This window comes from Patella vulgata, chromosome 3, assembly GCF_932274485.2.
Source record: "Patella vulgata chromosome 3, xgPatVulg1.2, whole genome shotgun sequence".
Lineage (NCBI taxonomy): Eukaryota > Metazoa > Mollusca > Gastropoda > Patellidae > Patella > Patella vulgata.
Genome location: NC_065881.2, coordinates 73,816,316 through 73,836,242, shown reverse-complemented (window position 1 = coordinate 73,836,242; position 19,927 = coordinate 73,816,316). Strand labels below are relative to the sequence as shown.

Sequence of the window (19,927 nt, the reverse complement as noted above, 5' to 3'; positions counted from 1 at the left end):
AAATCGCTAATATTTTGGACCTAGAAATTGACACAAAAGGGTCGTAACGCATATAATAATCGAATAGGAATATATATAAACTGATTTACATTCAATCGTTTCCATTTTTACTCTAATTTCATATCAGTTACGTTCGGCGAAATATGTCTGAAGTCTCAATCGAATGAAAATTTCTAGCGTCTGGTTATTCTAGTCTACATAGTATTTATTGTGCATACTCTCCCGATATGAATATGTCGTCACCGTTTGACATGACTTGTTGAATGTCAATGGTAAAATGTTTATTTTGTCTTAAATATTGGATATCAGAAGCCCATCTTTTCCCGGTAAGATCACAACATCAATGTTGATTTAAATTGACAAATAATTCATGTTTTCAATGTCGAAGATTTCGGATGATATTGATTTAGAGACTTAGCTACTTTAAGGGGAGGGTTGACTGTAAAATTAAAAAAAATAAATGCCCCAAAAAAGTAACCAAGTCAGTTAACCCATTTGTACTTGAAACTATACTTTTGATTGTATCTTGATCAGTCATATCTTTATGAAAACTTACCTGGAAAAAATACTACATATATAAACATATTGTGAAATAATTAAAACTTGTCATCTGTAAATGACCTAGTTTGTGTCAGTGTACTTTAAACTCTACTTCTCTCACCTTTTTCTGTTATTCCACTTTATTGCTACTTTATAATTAGTGTCTCCTTATTAAATAAATAAATTCTGTCAAGTGTATTTTCTCTCTTTTCTCCCATCTTCATTATCCCAGTCGGAGCAGAACAGTAGGACGTTAAATCCCATTTCATTTCTCTTTTTTCTGTTATTACACTAACTTTTTTCCTACTTTATATTCAATGTCTCAGGATTATATTAAATATATTCTGTATGGTTATATATTTGCTTTCATATTTTATATAATAACTGAATTTGTATGAACATTATGTCATGAAATTTAAAACCTCAATTAATTTCTTAATTCTTCCTCCAAAGAAGTCGCCTATTTTGATGTTGTGTATGAAATTAAGTTTTGTTATTTCTATTTATTGGATAAAAGGGTTTTTACAATTTAAAGATCCTTACTTAGATGTTTTCATTTGTAGTAATCGTTATATATTCTAATGAAGGATGGCCCCATCCATTAAACGTTATCAAAGATCAAAAAAGCTTTTCTTCACTTTGTTGACATAGAAAAATGGTGTTCTTTGAGAACTGCCTCAAGATATGACAACCTCTAAATCACTGGAGTGTAACGTTTAATGGTATTCTTTACCTGTTTCTCCTTTCACGATTTGTGTTAACAATCGCATAGGTGTATACAAGAAATATGGCCGACACATTCAGGTAATCATCACTCAAACAATCCGTGTTCATGTCATAAAGATGTGAGACTTGGTGTATTACTCAGTAAAACTGACACTTTTACCCACTTCACTGATTTCCAACAACTACATAAAAAGCTTTTTTTGAAGAGAAAAAAGAGGGTATTGCGTGAGTTGTATAAAAAGATGGTTGCGTACTTACTTGGTGACAAAGCAAGGAATCTGCTATTTCAAAAATTCAATTATTTTTACAATAAAAATAATGCACCACAATTTTAAATTAAATGTAAAATTCTAAAGGCGTGAAAATAGTTACTGGTAATTTAAAGTACCAAGGTGCGGGAGTATTATTGGTCGTCTTAAAGTGTTACATTGCTGATCATAATGGATGATCGCGTCTGTGGCACGGATTATGGTTGGAAGCATATAATATCGTGGTTTTCTCCAGGTCCTGTGTTCGATCCCTGTGTTGGCCAAGAAAGTTCAAGGGCCTGGCAAGGGAAAGTGGATAGTTGTTCGTATGGGACGGAAAACTGAGGTCCATTGGCGTACACGTAAACATTGGCAAAATTTCTCTCATAGCACACTATAGGGCATATGCCTGTTTACTTTAGCCCAGTCGGGGCAGAACAGTGGGACGTCAAATTTCATTTCAATTTCGTGTCGGCTATAAAGATTTACTATTATGTTTGACCCCAAAAAAGTATTGAGTGGTTATAAAATACAAGTATTAACATATATATAAGTGTGTAATCGGGTAAGTTTAGTGTTGAAACAAGCTGTGAGTTACTATATTATACCCACTGATTTAATAGATACATAACACACTTTCATACACTATAACATAGGTCAATACCTACTATATAACTGCCTTTTAATTATGACTAAATCTGTACATACATTCATTGACATTCAGCTTATATCATGAACTTTAATACTTAAATGTAATTATCCACAGAATTATATATGAGTGTACTGTGCATGTGGGTGTATCTATTTTAGATGTATAGAATACCTATGTTGGTTAGAAAGTTTAATAATGATGTAGATCATTGACCCTATGCATTGATTAATGTCTAGGTTATTAGCAGTTTATAACTTGTGGCTTAATAAAATACTCCTACAATAATTCAGCTGAGAATAGAAGTTTAGATTTTTCAGATTGAATATAATTATTTATTTAACTGGATTAATAATGTAACCTTAAAATATATCCAACTAAAGTAGATTTCAGGAGACTGTATGAAAAAAGGAAATCTATGTTTGCCTTTTCAAAAAACTCATCTTCACATGTTCAATTTTTTCTCAAAAATAGTTGTAGGTATTGACACTTTCTTAAAGTCGTTCATTTCCATCTTTTGCTTTTCATGGTTATCACATTCTGCAATTATGGCACTATATGAAGCTGAGTAGGGATAAACAATCGATATAAATAATAAATTCAGTTTGCAGAGAGACTGATTGACACTGTATCTACTCAATAATTTTAGAGTGAATAAATTTAATTTCTGAGATAATGGTGATAAGATAAGAAACAGGAGTTTAAAAGGATGGACTTTGTTCTGGAGAATTTGGATGAAATTGGGATTTTGAAAAATGATTTATGCTGGTGGTAGGCTAGATTTTCGAGGAACGATTTATGCTGTTAGTCTAGATCTACGAGAAATGATTTATGCTGTTGTTTAGATCTTGAAGAACTAATTTATGATGCTAGTCTAGATCTTGAGCTAAATGTTGAGGGCTTTTCTAGAAAAGGACCTTGGAGCACTTATCAACGGTACTGGTTGTGATGCCCACTGATCTGAAAAGAGAGTTGTGTCATCTGGATAAAACAATTAAATTTCTGTGTTGTACAAAGTTATACATTAAAAGAAATTCATCTAGTGCCATGGCAAGACTTCTTTTTGCATTTCATAGACAATCATGAAAAATAAAATACCTTGTTGCATAGTCTCAAATGACCAAGGTTGATGGGACATTAAGCACCAAATTTCTGTACTTAAAGCGACCTTTGTTGGTGTAATAAAGATATTGATGAAACAGAATATCTCAGCCTAAACATTTATACCATACAAAGGACAGGTTCATAACACATGTACATTGCATATTGTTGAAGACAAAAATTCTATAAAGTTACAAAACCATGCACAAGATTTTTTCGTATTTTGTATAGCATGTTTATTTTGCAACAAGTAGGCTTTCCCTTATTTGTTGGTAACAATACGACATGTAATTCAACGTTTATAATCGCTTCTATTCAGATAGCTTTTCTACGCAACACATTATCACCATGTATACCTTGTAATAACAAAGCTATTTAAAATTCTTTGAGAAGGTAGATATACCGTTGATTCCATTGTTTGAATTTTCACATTCATTGATACAAAAAGAAAGAGAAGGAATTCGGTTGTGTGCTGTTGGTTGTACTGTAAGAGGTTAAGAGATATTTACCCTGTAAGCGGGGGTAATATTTGATGAATTAAAGTCCTACTCATTATATATAAACCAGATAGCTTAGACAGCGTTTGAAAAGCAAGGCAGCTTTATTCAAAAAAACTTGTTTGAATTCAAAACTCTTAGAAAGTTTTATTTGATACTGTTTATCCAAACTTAGCAATGAAAGGGTTTACCATATCTCAAGTTATCAAATGTTTTTAGTTGCATAAAGTAAACCTACTTTAAAAGTCCATTGAATAGACATTCGATGTCAAGATGTCCTCTACGCCAAACTGTGTTAAACATAACAAAAGATTATAAAGAAAGTTTTTGTATCAAAGTTACATTTTTTTTTACGTATATGCGGCTACTGGTACAACATTACCTAAGTTTCTTTGATAATGAGAGAGCATGTCAATGATAAGATAATTTTACATTCTGCACCTGGTATTAATCTTTAAAAATGATTTCAAAATTTTAAAAGCTTTGTGAAAAAATAGGGTTGATCGAAATTAAAATTTGAAATTAAATTTACTAATTAAAATACTGAGAAAATTACAGTTTCACTACAAATAACAATATCAGCATCGAATGACAGATTGAAATGAATTTGAGTAATTTTGAAAATTAATATTATAGTCTGCGTTGCAATTCTCCCCTCATTTGAATGGGTAATGTTCCGTCACTTGAATGTGAAATTAATACAAGAGATTGACAGACGTAGCTTTGTATGGTTTGATTTAGTTGAACAATGTGTGATTGAATACCTAACAACATCAAAAGCAATTGATCTTTAAAAGTAACCTTGACTACCATGTGATTCATGAAAACTTATTACCAATGACATTTCTTCCAGTTTGATCCAAATTTTAAATCCTATAATTCAATGATGTCATGACGTGTTGCATGAAGGAGAAAACTGAGGTTGCTAGGACATTGTTCCATAAAAAAAAATGGTGTTATCTAATCAAATTATGGGATAGATCTAGTGATAAGCAGTAAATCTTGTACATTAGTTGGGTGGCCATTACCTTATTTTTAGACATGCATTGTCCTAGTGCTACTGGCAATGTATCATCTTTTTCTTAGGGTATCCTTAAATAGGAAATCATTATATATCTTTAGTATTTCACAACGAAAAGACTTATGATCTTTGGCATTCTAGTTTGTAAATTTACATAGTCGCACTATTATTGAATTATGACTTTAATGCCTTTTGTGTTCTTATTCCTTCAGGACAGGGTATTTCAACTCAGTGCTCAGTTGACCACAAAAGTGCTATTTTGAAATAGATTCAGACAAAAAATAGACAGCTGAGTGAACTGACTACTAAGTTTATCATCTTAATATTCTATTAATAAGAGATGAAAATAATCACAAAACATATTTCGCAATAAATTTAACAGGACATGACCTACCATCTGTATAGAAAAACAAAGTATCAGTTTGAGTTGATATGAGATGTCATATCAGTTTATTTAGTGAAAGATGCATCTCTGTACATTAAAAATATGATGCCGTTAGATCCAGAAAATGTAAAGTCATACATTTACAGAAGATACACATAGTTTGACTGTCTGATAGCCCATTCGGACGCTTAAGTTGAACTGGTTTAAAAACCCTGGGGATCATTAAACCAGTTTAACTTTGTCGTCTGAATGCAAATGTGGGGCAGAAAACCAGTTTAAAAGCCCCAGCTCGCGATCTGTCTTCGAGAAGGCTATTTATTTTAAACTGGTTCATCTTGGCTGTCTGAACGGGTTGGCTCAAAAACCCCGGCTCCAGCTCACTTTGAGCATGTGCAGTACCCAGCAAGTTAAATTCCTAGGAAAATATCGTGGTCAGACAGTGACAGTGTTATCGAAAGCGTGCAAGAACCGAATAAAATATTTGAGGCTACCCATGCGTAGTTAACTCTAACCTAAAAAAAAAAAAAAAGATGTAGAAAATGTAGGGGAGAGTCATACATGTGTAGATATTTCAAATGTCTATTCATATACGTTTGGTATGTTGTTACATAGACCTTATAATACCTTATTATAAGGTCCATGGTGGTTGCAATAAACAGTGTTTTTACTACAGTGTAGTAACAATAATTATTGTTTTCGAATATTAGTAAAATAATCTATGAACAAGATAATTTCTTTTTGATCCTAATTTTATACAGTTTCAATTTCAATATAAAGTAATACTATAATGCAATATTTATGTTGCTTGCATTGTAATAAAAACAGTTTGTGCACAGTTTAGTTATAATATTAATTTATTGTTTTCTAATAATAGTAAAATAATCTATGAAATAGATTATTTCTTTTCAATTCTAATTTTAGTATAATTTGACATTCAATATAGTGTAATTCATTATATCAATATTTATTTTTACCAATATTAATGCTAACAGTAAATTACTGTAGAAAATTATTTAATATACACATTAAACAAAATTTTACATTTACAGTAGAATCTGTACGAACAGCCACTCCTATTCAGCGACATCTCCTTGTAAGTGGTCACAAGAAATTCCCCCGGTAGAAATTCTATTGTTCCATCTCTTTAATCAACGGTCACTCCTTTAACGCGGCCAGTGGTCACTACATGTATTTTACTAATAAATATAGGAAAATAGCGCTTATTTAACGGCCATTGTTGAATGATACCATTTTGTCGTACTTCGTAGCACCTCCGCTAATCCCGTGATTAATAGTTAATTATCTACTCCCCCACTGATCAGGTAAAACGAACTGTGAAAATAACAATAAACCCAGGAATAACTGTTAATTAATCTTTTGTTTTCACACCTAACGAAACACTATTTGATACTGATTTAATGAACTAAAAGTACTGTCAAAGCCGAGTTTTGTCACGATCATTTAGTATCCATTTTCCATTGCCACTTTGTTGCTAAACAGAAGTTTTGGTGCCTTCTATATTATATAAGAGTAACACCCCCTGAAAATCGGTGTCAAATTCAGCGATGGTTTTTTGGACATGTGTGTTTTTGATAAATAAAATTAAAAAATATTATCGAATACATCACCATGGTAGACAGTAGTATCAATGTTGGTACAAAATGACACGTTTACAGAAGATACATCAGAGATTTGAATCAAAGAATTTTCGTTCTAAGCAAGTTTCAGCGACAGCCAAATTTACCGATGCAAGTATTGATGTTTGCTCCCAATAATGCACCCAAGCGTAAAATTTACTTGATGTCAGCACTAACAAACACTGAGATTTTATTTAAGAGTTTACTCCCGATAAGAGGCCAGTCATGAAAATTTCCTTGTGTGGCTGCTTAATACAGATTTTACTGTATGTCACATACTTAGATATTATTTATTTATAAAGATATGTTAATGCCGGTAACAATATTTGTAATATTTTTTAATAAAGTGCTTGTTTAATACACATATATGTAATAATTAAATAAAAATATATCTTTGACAATAAATGATATGTTACATATAGGTACCTTAGGCAATATTAAATATCATAGTGCTAAAAACATTTTGTATATTACCATGTGTGCATTTAACATCGATCTAATTTGAATAAGTATTGTTTAAATCAAGTTTAGAATTTTAAGAAGTTGTAGAGGAGAATCACCTGGTTTAATCGTTATACATTCTGTGAATAAAATTACTCGACAAACAACACCAGTTTTCTCAAGGGAATAATTGAGCACAACTGTGTAATTTAATGTTCTTGTACCTGTTTCAATGATCTTTCAATTAATAATGCTTGACACGAAGACTTGAGTAGAAATCAAAAACATGATGATACTTGTGAATAATCTATTTTGGTGTCTGTCACTTGCCACAAGAAGTAAATAATCAATTCTGGTTTGAATTTCTCTTGGCATAAAAAATCCTCAAAACAGATGACAGAATTGGCCTTTTGAATTAGCAAGTCATCACTAAAAAATAGTTTGCTTATTGTCCTAACAAAGGTAGGAGTTTGATATTTTTGTAGGCTGAGATTCGGATACATTTTCATTTTAGTACTGTAAAAAGTTTGGGATGAAAACTTTTGGGGTATTTACTTTTATCCAGGTGTTAAATTGTTTTGTTATGACAACGAGAACTTGTGTTTGCTTATCAATGCCAGATGAAAAAAGTAAAAAATTTTAAAGAAAAGCTGCCATTTTAGCTATTTATAGTTTGGTAGGTGCCATGACAATAAGCAAATTTTTTTTACATATTGGCTTTATCTGTAATCGGTTGCATAGAATAGGTGTGTTGGCTGATATAGATATACAGGATTGGTTTAAGAACATATGTATTAATTAATTCCATTACATTAATATATAGTTACAGTGACAGACTGCCAGAAAAGTGTGTTTATTATTAAGATAAGACACAGATTTTTAGAACAGAGAAAATGTTCTTTTTGTTTAATTATGTTGAAGTTGTAAAATTCATAGCACACTTAAATATTTGATTACCCTGGTTCCTTGAAAAAAGATTATATCCCTGGACAGCCTGAAACCATCCGAAATTTATCTTTATTTTTAAGACAAGAAGCAGATATTTAGAAAAGCTGTAAATTTTCTTTAAATATGTTGAAATTGGGAAATCAACATACACATTTAAATAATTGATTATATTTTGGGAGGTGTCTCCGATATTCACATTACTCAGAGAGGTTTGCAGCAGTCTAATAAGCACTAGATTTGGGCGGTTCAGGTGGCAAGTGGAAGGGTAAGTGTGTAAGTAACTGACCCTGGCTTGTAAACCCTACAATCTTCTGACTAAAAAACACTACCATTTGTAAACTGGCTTTCGTCAGAAGCACATTTAGAGTCTCAGAAATTTAGATAAACTACTTTGGCGGTTGTTTCATTCATCATTCACTAGCTGTTATCATTTCATCTCCCAGATAACAAGCTGAGAAAATGCAAGAAAAAAGGCGTCAAAATTGGGAAGTGGTAAGAATGGTCTGATGATAAGATCAGATGAGAGAAAATTGTAACTTAGAAGTTTGCAAAAAAAAAGTAAAAAATAAAACAGATTTTGAAATAGAGTATTTGTTCATCTATTTGGATAAAGCTTATCATAGAGATCTTTTCTGTGGAGCTTTTATGAGTGACAGACTAATTAAAATGACTACAGTAGGATGTAATACATGACAACAGTAGAAAGAAAACCCAGCAAAAAAACATTTAAAATGCTTTTTAAAGATGTATTTTTCAGGAGTTAATTTAATTTTTGGTAGACTCTTTAAATTTGTATTTACCTGAAAATATTGTTCTTTCTTATGGATTGTAAGACATAAAATCTAATTTGTAACATTTTGTGTCAGCCAGACACCTATGAGCCATTTGTACAAAACTAGAGCCAAATCAAATTGTATTACAAACTTTTCATTTTGTTTTTCAGATTTTGATCTCAATATGTTAGACGAAGAGTTGGATATATGTTCTACAGAACAGGTAAGACAAAAATTTGTTTGATTACCGATATCTTGCATTTCAGTTATAGCCATTTAAATAAGGGCCAAGGCCCATAGTGCATAACATGACCATGAAAAAGCAAAAGTCAAGTACAATAAAATATCCATTGCACTAACCTTCACTTCTTACTCCCCTCAAACTGTTTTCTGAATATAATTTGACAATCTCTTATTGAAATATATATAGGAATTTAATGGTTATGTTTGAATGAAATATAAATCTTGACATAGGGAGACCGGAGTTAGTGATTCCTGTGAATTCCAAGTTCACAGGGAGTAATACACTAAAGATTTGAGAAATACCTATATGGAAACGGTCAATACAGTCTTTATTTAATATCATTGAAGGGTGACCATTAATTGTTAGACTGGCGCTATTATTTTATATTATCTATTAATCCTTTCTGCTTCATTAGACTATGGTCGCTAAATAAGTAATTATTTACTTGACTGGTCTATTTGTGAACTTATCTGTTAATCAATATCACTGATGATTAGAAAGGGCGAGGTTGTGTTTTAATTTATTGTCTGTCTTCATCTTTGACGCTTAAATAAACACGTTTCATAAAGATCGGAAAAACATTACAGATGATGTATCGTCTTGAAAATTATGACTTTTAAAAAATGTTTTTAAATGTTGTCTTTCAAATCATGATTTATCATTTACTTGAAAAAGAAACGTACCAGTTTTTATTAAATCTGCTTTGATATAGATATTCCCTGGAGAGAAATGGTCTATTATGTTCATTTTTATGATTTGCAATACTCACTATGGTAGTTAGTGTATTAACATATTTGTATACGGATTATTAACAGGCTTGTCTAATACTTTGTGTATTAACATATTTGTAACCCTGTATCTAGTAGTAGTAGTATTTCTCTACTAATATATATGTGTATTACTATTATATGTGTATTAGTTACAATTGTGTATTATCAATATACTTGTGTATTATAGATATACTTGTGTATTACATATTATCAACATACTTGTACATGTATATACTTGTGTATTACTTTGATATATAGCAACAAGTATACAGAAATCAAATACAGTACATGGCTTTCCTGTATATTGAGACATTACTTGACATTAAAAAATAGGCTCTGTTATTAGTTATATAAAATAGTAGGCTCCTGGAAATGCTGAAAAAGATTGCATCATTATCAAGTGAGAATGTCTGTTTTTCCAGTCTACTCCCTAGAGAGAACAACCCTGTTTAAAATTAGTCAATTGAGCGATGAAATCATTGCAACAAATGGCTGCCATGCTGAGATAAAACTCTCGGTGTAACATCAGGAAATTTCACTACAGTTTTAACTGTTAGATATTGTTTTTATATTATTAAAAAAATGGTTGAAATGTACATTTAACATTAAGCAGCTTTTGACATTTCTAATTTTTCCACAATGGAATTCAATTTAAGCCGGTGTGACATACCATTGGTGTCGGCTTACTGAAAATAGGTCTGTATCCTGTCCCAATCTGACATCTATAGCCCTCCCCGTTTATTCCTATTACAGATCTTTTATTACATAAGGTCTGGAGTAAAACCCCTAGTAAATTAAAATAAACATTATATGATAGGCTTATCACTTTATAAAAGAGATTTTTGTTGAAGGTTTTTTTGTTGAGTATGTGTGCTGTGATTCATAAGTAAGGATTTTGCATGATAAAACATTTCCCTTGTGTTTACATATCAAGAAAAAAATAAGACGTTTCTTTGTCTTCAATAACAAGCCGTCTTATGTTTGGTATGAAAGTTTAATATGTTTTGCATCATATTCTACAGATCAAATTATCTAACTAACCTTTAAACTTTAAAGAGACATTCTGTTTAAGAAAATAATTTTTGTATCAGTTTATTTCAAGATTGTCATATTTTCTAAGATTTGAAATTTAAGTAGACGGGAAATAACCACAAATGTGTCAATGAGGAAATACAGAGTCAGATAAGATAAGCGGCAATTCTATCCCATCATCCTTCAGCAGGAATCCTATGAGATTAGCTGTATGTCACGTGGTCGTCAGTAGCTCGTTTGGCCACGAGAGCGTGGTCACGTAGTAGATAATTCTGTTTATTTGATCATCATTTTAATGACAATAATTTATTCACTCGTTTTAGTTAGCACTTTCACCCTCTGGTTTGTTTAGTGAACCTAGTTTTGGCGGAAATCCGCTACAGCAGAAAATTTTTTGTGTGTGGTTTAGATCATTCTCAACTTTCGTTCTTTCATGAGGATCGAAGCGCAACCTGTCATGGCGTCGCCTGGGTTTTATACAAAATCAGATAAAACCAGTGTAATCACTGAGGCATCTGACAATTTCTTGATTAGTATTAGTAAACCTAACTTACTTACCAAGCACCGTAATGCTGTTGCGGGCAAAAGTATGAACCCAGCACCTCCTTCATCAAAAGGGAAACCTTAGCAGAAAAAGTTGAATTCCAGGTCAAGTGCAGCTAAGCCTAGTGACGTGGCAGGCTTTTTTGAGCTATTGAAGAAGTCACCTGATTTTCCCATCAGGAATTTTGATATGCTATTTGATAAGCGTCAATTATTGCTAACATTTTTGCAGTAGTGTTGCCCAAAAATACCCAAGAGTTTGAATTATTTTTTAATGGGTGCACAATGTCCCTTTAATATCCATGTGTTACATGAATCTTTATTTAATAACATGTGTCCAATGACAAGCTAGCCCTTGGCTCTGAGGTTTGTATGACCGCCCATGAAGTTGTATCAAATATCTAAAAAAAATGGGTTTCCTTTTATTGCCCATTTGTTGAAATGATATTGTTGTGTAAGTTGTGAAAGAAGCATCATCTTTCAACTATTGTGGTAAAAATGGTGGCTCTAGTCTGGTGTGGATGGAAATAATTATTTTGTCACAAAAAGTTTAAGTCTGCCCTATTTGGAAAGTACATAGAGGGTAATTTGAATAGTGGAGTTTTTGGTATTCCATGCATAAGACAATTTTTAATGAACAAGAAAAAAAAAAAAAAAATACTACAACTTGGACTTAGACAATAGTAAATTTGTAAAAGATCAAAACTATTTAAAGAATAGTTTCAGTATAATATCATAAATCAATTGCTGAATGCCTCTCTAGGATTGTATATTTCTTATGACTCAAGAAAAATCATTTCATTAGTAATAAGTAATGTCAAAACCTTATGGAGCCAGAGATCACAGATCACAGCTTGTAGGGTACTTAATTGATGTACTTTAATGGCTGTTCTTTTAGACAAAGCATCTCTGCCACAAACCATGTGAAAATTTTATTTTTTGTTTACAGCCAAATATAATTTTTCCGGTATTTTAAATATGATGTGGATAAAATTGAAAAAAAAGACCCCCGGAAATTAAAGATCCATAGTTTCTCTAATATAATATTGTTTTTTGTCAGTAAATCGTTTTTGAATTTGAAGCTGTCAGATTAACTGACTGAATATTGATCATCTGAACACTGAAGGTGGGGTACGTGACAAGGAGTAGGGTTGCCTGTTAAACCTTGTGTGTTTTCTCCGGGTCCTCTGGTTTCCTCCCACTGCTAAAGACCCCTACGCGCAAGCGAATTATTGAAATAAAATTAAAAACCATATGTTAGTCCCAAAATGACCTAGTTTGTGTCGAGTGGACGTTAAACCCTATTTCACTGTCTCTCTCTGAAGGTGGGAGTCACTGACAATTGTTTACAATGTACACAACAGATACACATCATTTTGGATCAGATTTGCAAATTTTTTATCACCAGCGTAAACCCAGCATAGGTCTGAAAAAGTTCCACAATCGTAGGTCCTGTTGATGTCTTCATGGAATTTACAATGGATATGAGTAATTTGCTTGAATAAAGGTCAAGGTTGAAGTTGATGATTGTACAATTTGCGCAATTTCCTGTATTTTTATCTAGAGGCTCTTGAATTAAGCTTTGTGAAACCTTCCTACGGAAATAATTGAAATAGCGATTTTCATCCCACATTGTTTTCAAGGTTACTTATGTAACAATGATTTTATAATCAGTTTATGATATGACTTACATAATAAAGAGTGACAATTTGATTTGACATTAAATTAATAATTATATTCTCTAGGAAGAAAAATTAAAAGTTTTATAAGACATATGATGTTTTGTCACATGTAACTCAATTTGAGGCTGTCAACATGTATCCTTAAACTGGTTACAGAGGTAATTAAAAATCAAGCACAATTGTATAGGAGGAAATGGTCTCACTATATTAAACACTTCTTTAAAAGTAAGTAATACCAAATTTTCTGTAAAAAATAAGTATAAACTGCCTTTTATGTTGCAATATTGTGAGACTCTCCCTCAGTTTGAACAGTATGAATCAAATCCTTCATTGAAATTATAATTGTCTGTAATAGTTTGATTCCCATTCTTCTCTTTTGTCTTATTTCTCCACATGATTTAACTTTTCTATTTAAACTAAAAAGAATATGCAACTGTTTTTCTGATCGAATCTGTCAATTATTTTTGATATTAAAGCTGTTTGCCCCCTGTGTGGATGATAATAATCGAGGATAAACGGATGACTAAAGTTAGTATAATTACACAACATATCTTTTCAGTCCTGTGATCAGGTGCTTATTGATTTTCACTCTGCCTTTCTATATCTTACAAAATTAATTATCAAAAATTTATTCAACAATGAAGCCAATATTAATAAAGCAGAAAGCTTATTCCTTTTAAGTGACATGCTGGTTGAGACGCTAATGAAATTGAAAGAAAATCGGATGAAATCTTTTCAGCCACTTGCATCGACAGACGTCAACCCCGGTATAATCCAGAAACCAATTTTACAGATTAAACGTTTCAATTCTGATTAATTCTTCTGTGTTGTTGATTATGATTTGCTGCTACACATATCAACCGAAAAATGAAATAAAAAGCCAGCAACTGGCGACTCTTAATAATACCATCCAACATCCTAGACAGATATTATTCATTCAATAAAAGCATCGATATTCTGAAGTCTTTCTTTTTAGATTTTTTTTTCACGTCTCTGACATTTTTTTCATCCCATCTGGCCTTTTATATTGCTGTATGATGTTTGTAAACTAAAAAATGGTATTCAATTATTAAAAAAAAAATGTGACAAAAAAAAATCTCTTAAGGGATTTGTCTCATCTGTTACATAATTGCAAATTTTTCCACCATCCCATTCATGACCTTTCCAATATGTCTGGAAGTTTCTCCAGTTACTTAAGTGTATTAATATTAATGGATGACTTGTTTGACATTAGTTTTTCACTGGCAGCGCCAGGGTTTTCTACTGCATGGGGGAGGGTGGTGAGCGATCCTCTCTCAAGGAATTTTTGAACATTGTGTGATATGGAGTATGTCCTGGATAAGTTATACAATCAACAGAAATAATTGCTCATAGAGTGTGGATATGGCCAGCTATAAAATGAAATGGAGTTTAATGTCGTACTTTTCTGCAGCAACTGGGCTAATGAAGACATGTCTAGTTTCAAATGAAAAGTACACATTAGTTTGGGGATTTTTTTAGATTTGCCACTTCTCCTGGTCCTGATTTTCTCTCACTCCGAAGTGATATTGGAAAAGTATAGCATAAAGTTTTGAGACCCCAAAATTGTAGGATTTCAATATTGTTTTTTGTTTTTTTTTTAAAACTATTATTGTTTTGATCTTTTTTGTACTTAAAACTTAAGTTGTTTTTGAGAATGAAGAAGAATGTAGAATTTGTGTATTTTTAGTTGAACTTTAGTGTTAGTTAAGACTTTGAAAGGATGGTGACATTTACCTGTACATGTAAGACCTATTCTTTTTACATGGTTAAACTTTAGCACACTAATGTTGACTGTAATTTCACCACAGGGGCATCAGTTACACTTGGTTTTACACCCAACATGATCAAATAAACTTTAAATTAATTGATTTTGATTGAATATTTGAAGAAGATACACAAAATTAAATCGTAGAACACACTATTTGTGAGTTAAGTCATTACCTTTTTAAATACACCGCTTATCCCTGGATCAATCTCATGTTGTAACAGTATTAGATACATTTTAATTCATGAATTTACAGCATCACGTTTTTCTCACTTTATTCTCAACAATTCTCAATATTCAGAATATTTTGAACAATTCTCAATATTCAGACTTTTGTTCCAGCAAACAGCAATGGGATATTGGATTTAGTATTGTATAGGGTACAACACAAGATGTGTAATTTTAGGCCCAAAGGTTTATACCAGGCTTTTCTCCGGGTTCTTCAGTTGCCTCGCACTGCTAAAGACCCCTACAAGCAAGCAAATTATTGAAATAAAATGGAACCATATGTTAGTCTCAAAATGACCTAGTGGATGTTAAACCCTATTTCTCTCTCTCTTTATACCAGGCTTCAATTTAGTCTTAATAAACTGTTGAATAGGAAATGTTTTGGACTGATTTGACTTTTTGGCTAATCAATTCAAAATTTGAATAGCATTTCCTGAGAAATGATTTATGTCACCAAAATTTAACTGTGTAATAAACAACATTAATAATACTTCTTTAGTTTATATCAACCACTTTCTTTTTTATTGACAAAATCCATTTAATGTAAGGTACCGGTAATGTATTTGGTCGTCTTGATGTTTGAAAGTATTTTTCAACACATTCAATGGCATCAAACCCTTTTGCAGGTGGTCCCTCTAATTTGATATGCAATAGATTTTCAATAGATGCTCTAGAGAATGACTGAAAGAGTGAGGCCTTTTAGATAATATCCATGACAGAAATTCCATAGGGTGGGGTTCGGAAATTAGATGCTTGCGGACATTGTCTGCTTGGAGTGCCAATCCTGTAGTTCCAACTAGCCTATGAAAGCTCTGTTGATGTTCTGTGTACTGTTTATTTTACTTTCATCTTTCGTGCATAATTTGCATGAAACTTGACAAACGATGCCAGCAGTTTCTAACTCATAATATGACAGCAACTTACGTCCTTTGTCATTCTTATGTATCCATAAATGGACCGTGGCCAATTTTATCCTTGTACTTTGTCTTTTATTAGACAACATTTTCAATTTACCAGGTACAAGGTACCATAAAGCAAGATCGCGGGCTAAGGTAGTCATGAATACCCAGACGAAATGACGAATACTATTAGAAAATCATAGTAGTATTGTACTGGAAAGATACTGATTACATAACGAGCACCTCAGTTACCTAGCAACCAACAGTACCTTACAGAATTGACGGGGTTAAAAAATTTCTGTCTGGGAGATAAAAAGAAAAGGAAGTTTCTGTGATCGCTTGCAAAGAAAGCAATGGAATCTAATCGAAATTGTTTGGTGAATTCGAAACCACATTGTATCCCGGAGTTTGCCACTCAAAACAGAAGCAGTTTTCAACAATGAAATTCTGATAAAAATCTTAGATTTTTTTTACAGATTATATGAATCGCACTTGGGACTCTTGGAATGGAATTTTGGCTAATCAATAAAATATTTCTATCGCAATTCCACCAATTCAATTCGCCTTTTGCAATGCAATACCGCTTAAATTGAACCCTGCTTTATACCCTACTCTGTCAGATGCATTCAAAGCTCGCTGAATATTCAAAGCTTTATTTGTTATTGACAAACAGTAAATTATGTTTTAATATTTATTTGTAATAGTTTATTAATCCCAATTTACAAAAGACTACATGATACTCATTCATGTTTTAGTGATTCTTAATGAAAAGGGTCTTCTTGATTCTCTCTATAACATTTCTAAACCATTAATTATTTATAAAAAAAGCCATTATATTGAATATTTCTACTTGTAATAAATGTTATATCCCACTTGTCAAAAGATAAAATTCATTATGTTTTTTCTTACACTTGGGTAGTTTGATTATATATTAGTAATAGGTAGCCATTCCCGCAATTTGTAGAGCTCTTCTTTTATATTAAAGGAGATGAACTTGTGTTGGGTATTAAACTAATTTCACGATCTACGAGTCAGAAAACTGGCCTATAGACTGTTCAATCAGCAGAACTAATACCTGTTATACTTCTCATCTAAAGCTTACCTGATATTAATTTATTCAACTCTTCGTTATATAAGTGTGTAGGTATAAAGGTGAATATGATAGGCTTTTCAATAACCGCAACTCCGTGACCTATTCACCTTGAGGTCAGGATTTGAAAATTATCTTGTAAACATTGAAGTTAATCCCTAGATTAAAGATTAGATAAAGTGATGTAATTAAGATGAGTATAATACATTATGTACAATGCTTATAATATCTTGTCAATATTTGTATGATAGATATTACAACATCAATATTACATCCTTTGTTAGAGATCATTTAAAGGTTCATTTCACTAACTAGGAGGACCTTGGTTCGATCCCACTGTTGTGCGAGAAAGTACCTTAAGATTTTTCTGTATGGTTTCTCCTTATCAGGGGGAGGGGGGGGTGGATGGCCGAATGGTTAGCATGTGCGCACTGTATCATAAGGCCTGTCATTGAGTCAACTGACTTGGTTTCGAATCCCCAGTTGTACGTGGCAAGGAGTAGGGTCGCCTGTCCAACCTCGTGGGTTTTCTCCGGGCTCCGGTTTCCTCCCGCTGCTAAAGACCCCTACGCGCAAGCGAATTATTGAAATAAAATTAAACCATATGCTAGTCCCGAAATGACCTAGTTTGTGTCAAGTGGACGTTAAACCCCATTTCTCTCTCTCTCCACTTATCAGTGTTGCAGGATGAAAAGAACAGTGTTGAGTCGTTTCAATTCGACAAAAAACTGAAATTATGTTTACACATTGGTGTGCATGTTAAAATAAACTTTCATGGCAGTTGGAATTTGACTGGGCAATAAAGTCTGTAATCTATATAATTAAACCAAACAAGATTTGAACTACAGTAGTCTGTACATTGTTTTATACTATCATTTGATAAGCAAATCACATTAATTTGATTCTTAACAGTTGGAATATTACATTGTGGATATTGTCAATGTTTTTGTTTGTAATTGACATGCTACAGATTAAAAGTCCTCAGGCTGTGTAATATTTTATGTTGCATAAATAATAAATAAAGAAAATGTTATAAAAATGTTGGTTACAATATTGAAGGAAAATTGACTTGAACTTATACAAAATAAAACAAGACTGATTATTCAGATGTGCCATCAGATTTTCTAGAAGGAATTTAAATGCCCTGCCTCATGCATGCCGCCCATTACTATTTATTGTTAAACAGAATCATGATTTCAACCATAAGATCTGCTTTTCTCTGCCGATTGGGTTAATAAAGATAAGCATACTCCATGCCATGCAGTGTAGCATTAGAGAAGTTTCTGTCTACCCTTTATGAAATTCCAACTGCCAAAATTTCAGCCAAAAGTTTTTCATACATTCAGAATAACTAGACACTTTTCCTTGCCAGGTATTCTATCTGGCACAACTAACGATCAGAGCAAACCAGCCATGGAAGTCTATACATATTTTTTTCTGCCAACACTCATAAAGTTTTGACTAGTAAGGTACTAAATCACAATAAAAGTATATCACTAAGCTAGCATATTATTTGTGGAAAGCTTTATTAAAAGAAGGATTAGAGAAAGAATATTCTAAGCACACAGTGAAACAAATGAACTAGTCAACAAGTTAACACAAAGGGAGAATAATTTGCAAAATAAATTAAAATGTGGCTAGGGTGGACAGTTCTGTCAACTTTTAAGTACTTTTGTCTCTCGATTAAAAGTATTAAATGTCACTTATTTTAAGAAAAGCAAGTTTGAATTGAGTGCAAGTTACGCTGTGTTACGAGTTATAAACATGTTTTTCTCTTACTCGAATCTGGGTAGCATCTTACACAACAAGCATCGCATATACTCGCAAAAAATACTTGTATGTCAAACATCAAATAACTTTACAGCAAATTACTGTTAAATATACATACACTTTTGACAAATCCTGTTATTTACACAAAGTTATAGAGAGTGTACATAGGTTTCATGTAAAACATATAATTTGCTACCGGCCAAACATTTATCTTCAAGGGTCTACTAACGCTTGTAATTACCTGAAATTTTATCTTTAAATGACATTCATTAACTCTTTTCTATGGTAAAATACAGTGTTGTTAAATGTGACTTTTGAAAATCAGAGATTTCTGTAAAGCTGATGACGAAATGCTTGTTTTTATGGTGGGACTCTTGTGAGACTATATTGATAAAATAATTCCAAGAATAAGATTATATTAGTTTGATTTAAAAATAATGTTATTTTTTATACGCCTACATTGAAATGTGGTCGTACATTGTCATCACGCCGACCAGCAGGCATCCCAAGGTCTAGGGACTAAATCTGTACAGTGTCAATTATATGGTCATGAGATGAAGAATCCTATTGATTTTCAGCCATCTCTGATAATTACTGCCAAAGTTCTGACCCTTGATCATTTCGATAATTCTTGTAGACGCTCTTGAGACTAAAGTTATTATCTGATTGACTTGAATTTTAACTCTTGCATAATGTATGTTTAATTATCAAAAATCCAAGTGCTGGCCATTATTACCCTACTTGAAGTAAGATATTTTGAAAGAGCGTGTTAAATTTCCATATGTAAATTGAAAGTTAAAATGGCCATATCTCAGTGATAGATTGGCAGATTGGTGGCAATTTTTAATAAATTCTATTTTGAATATACCTGATGTGACAAGTAGTCACGCCAAATCGAAAATTATTTTGTACTTTGA

At 32.2% G+C, this 19,927-nt stretch overlaps 1 protein-coding gene across 8 annotated transcripts in view; it reads left to right on the top strand.

Moving 5' to 3' along the window:
• LOC126815995 (nuclear hormone receptor HR96) overlaps window positions 1-19,927 on the top strand; it is a 206,375-nt gene that overhangs the window by 65,094 nt on the left and 121,354 nt on the right. For all 8 annotated transcript variants that reach the window (XM_050542101.1, XM_050542103.2, XM_050542102.2 and 5 more), the window contains one exon: window positions 9,137-9,189. In XM_050542101.1, the coding sequence (XP_050398058.1) occupies window positions 9,137-9,189 (53 nt within the window). The remainder of the gene's footprint in view (window positions 1-9,136; window positions 9,190-19,927) is intronic.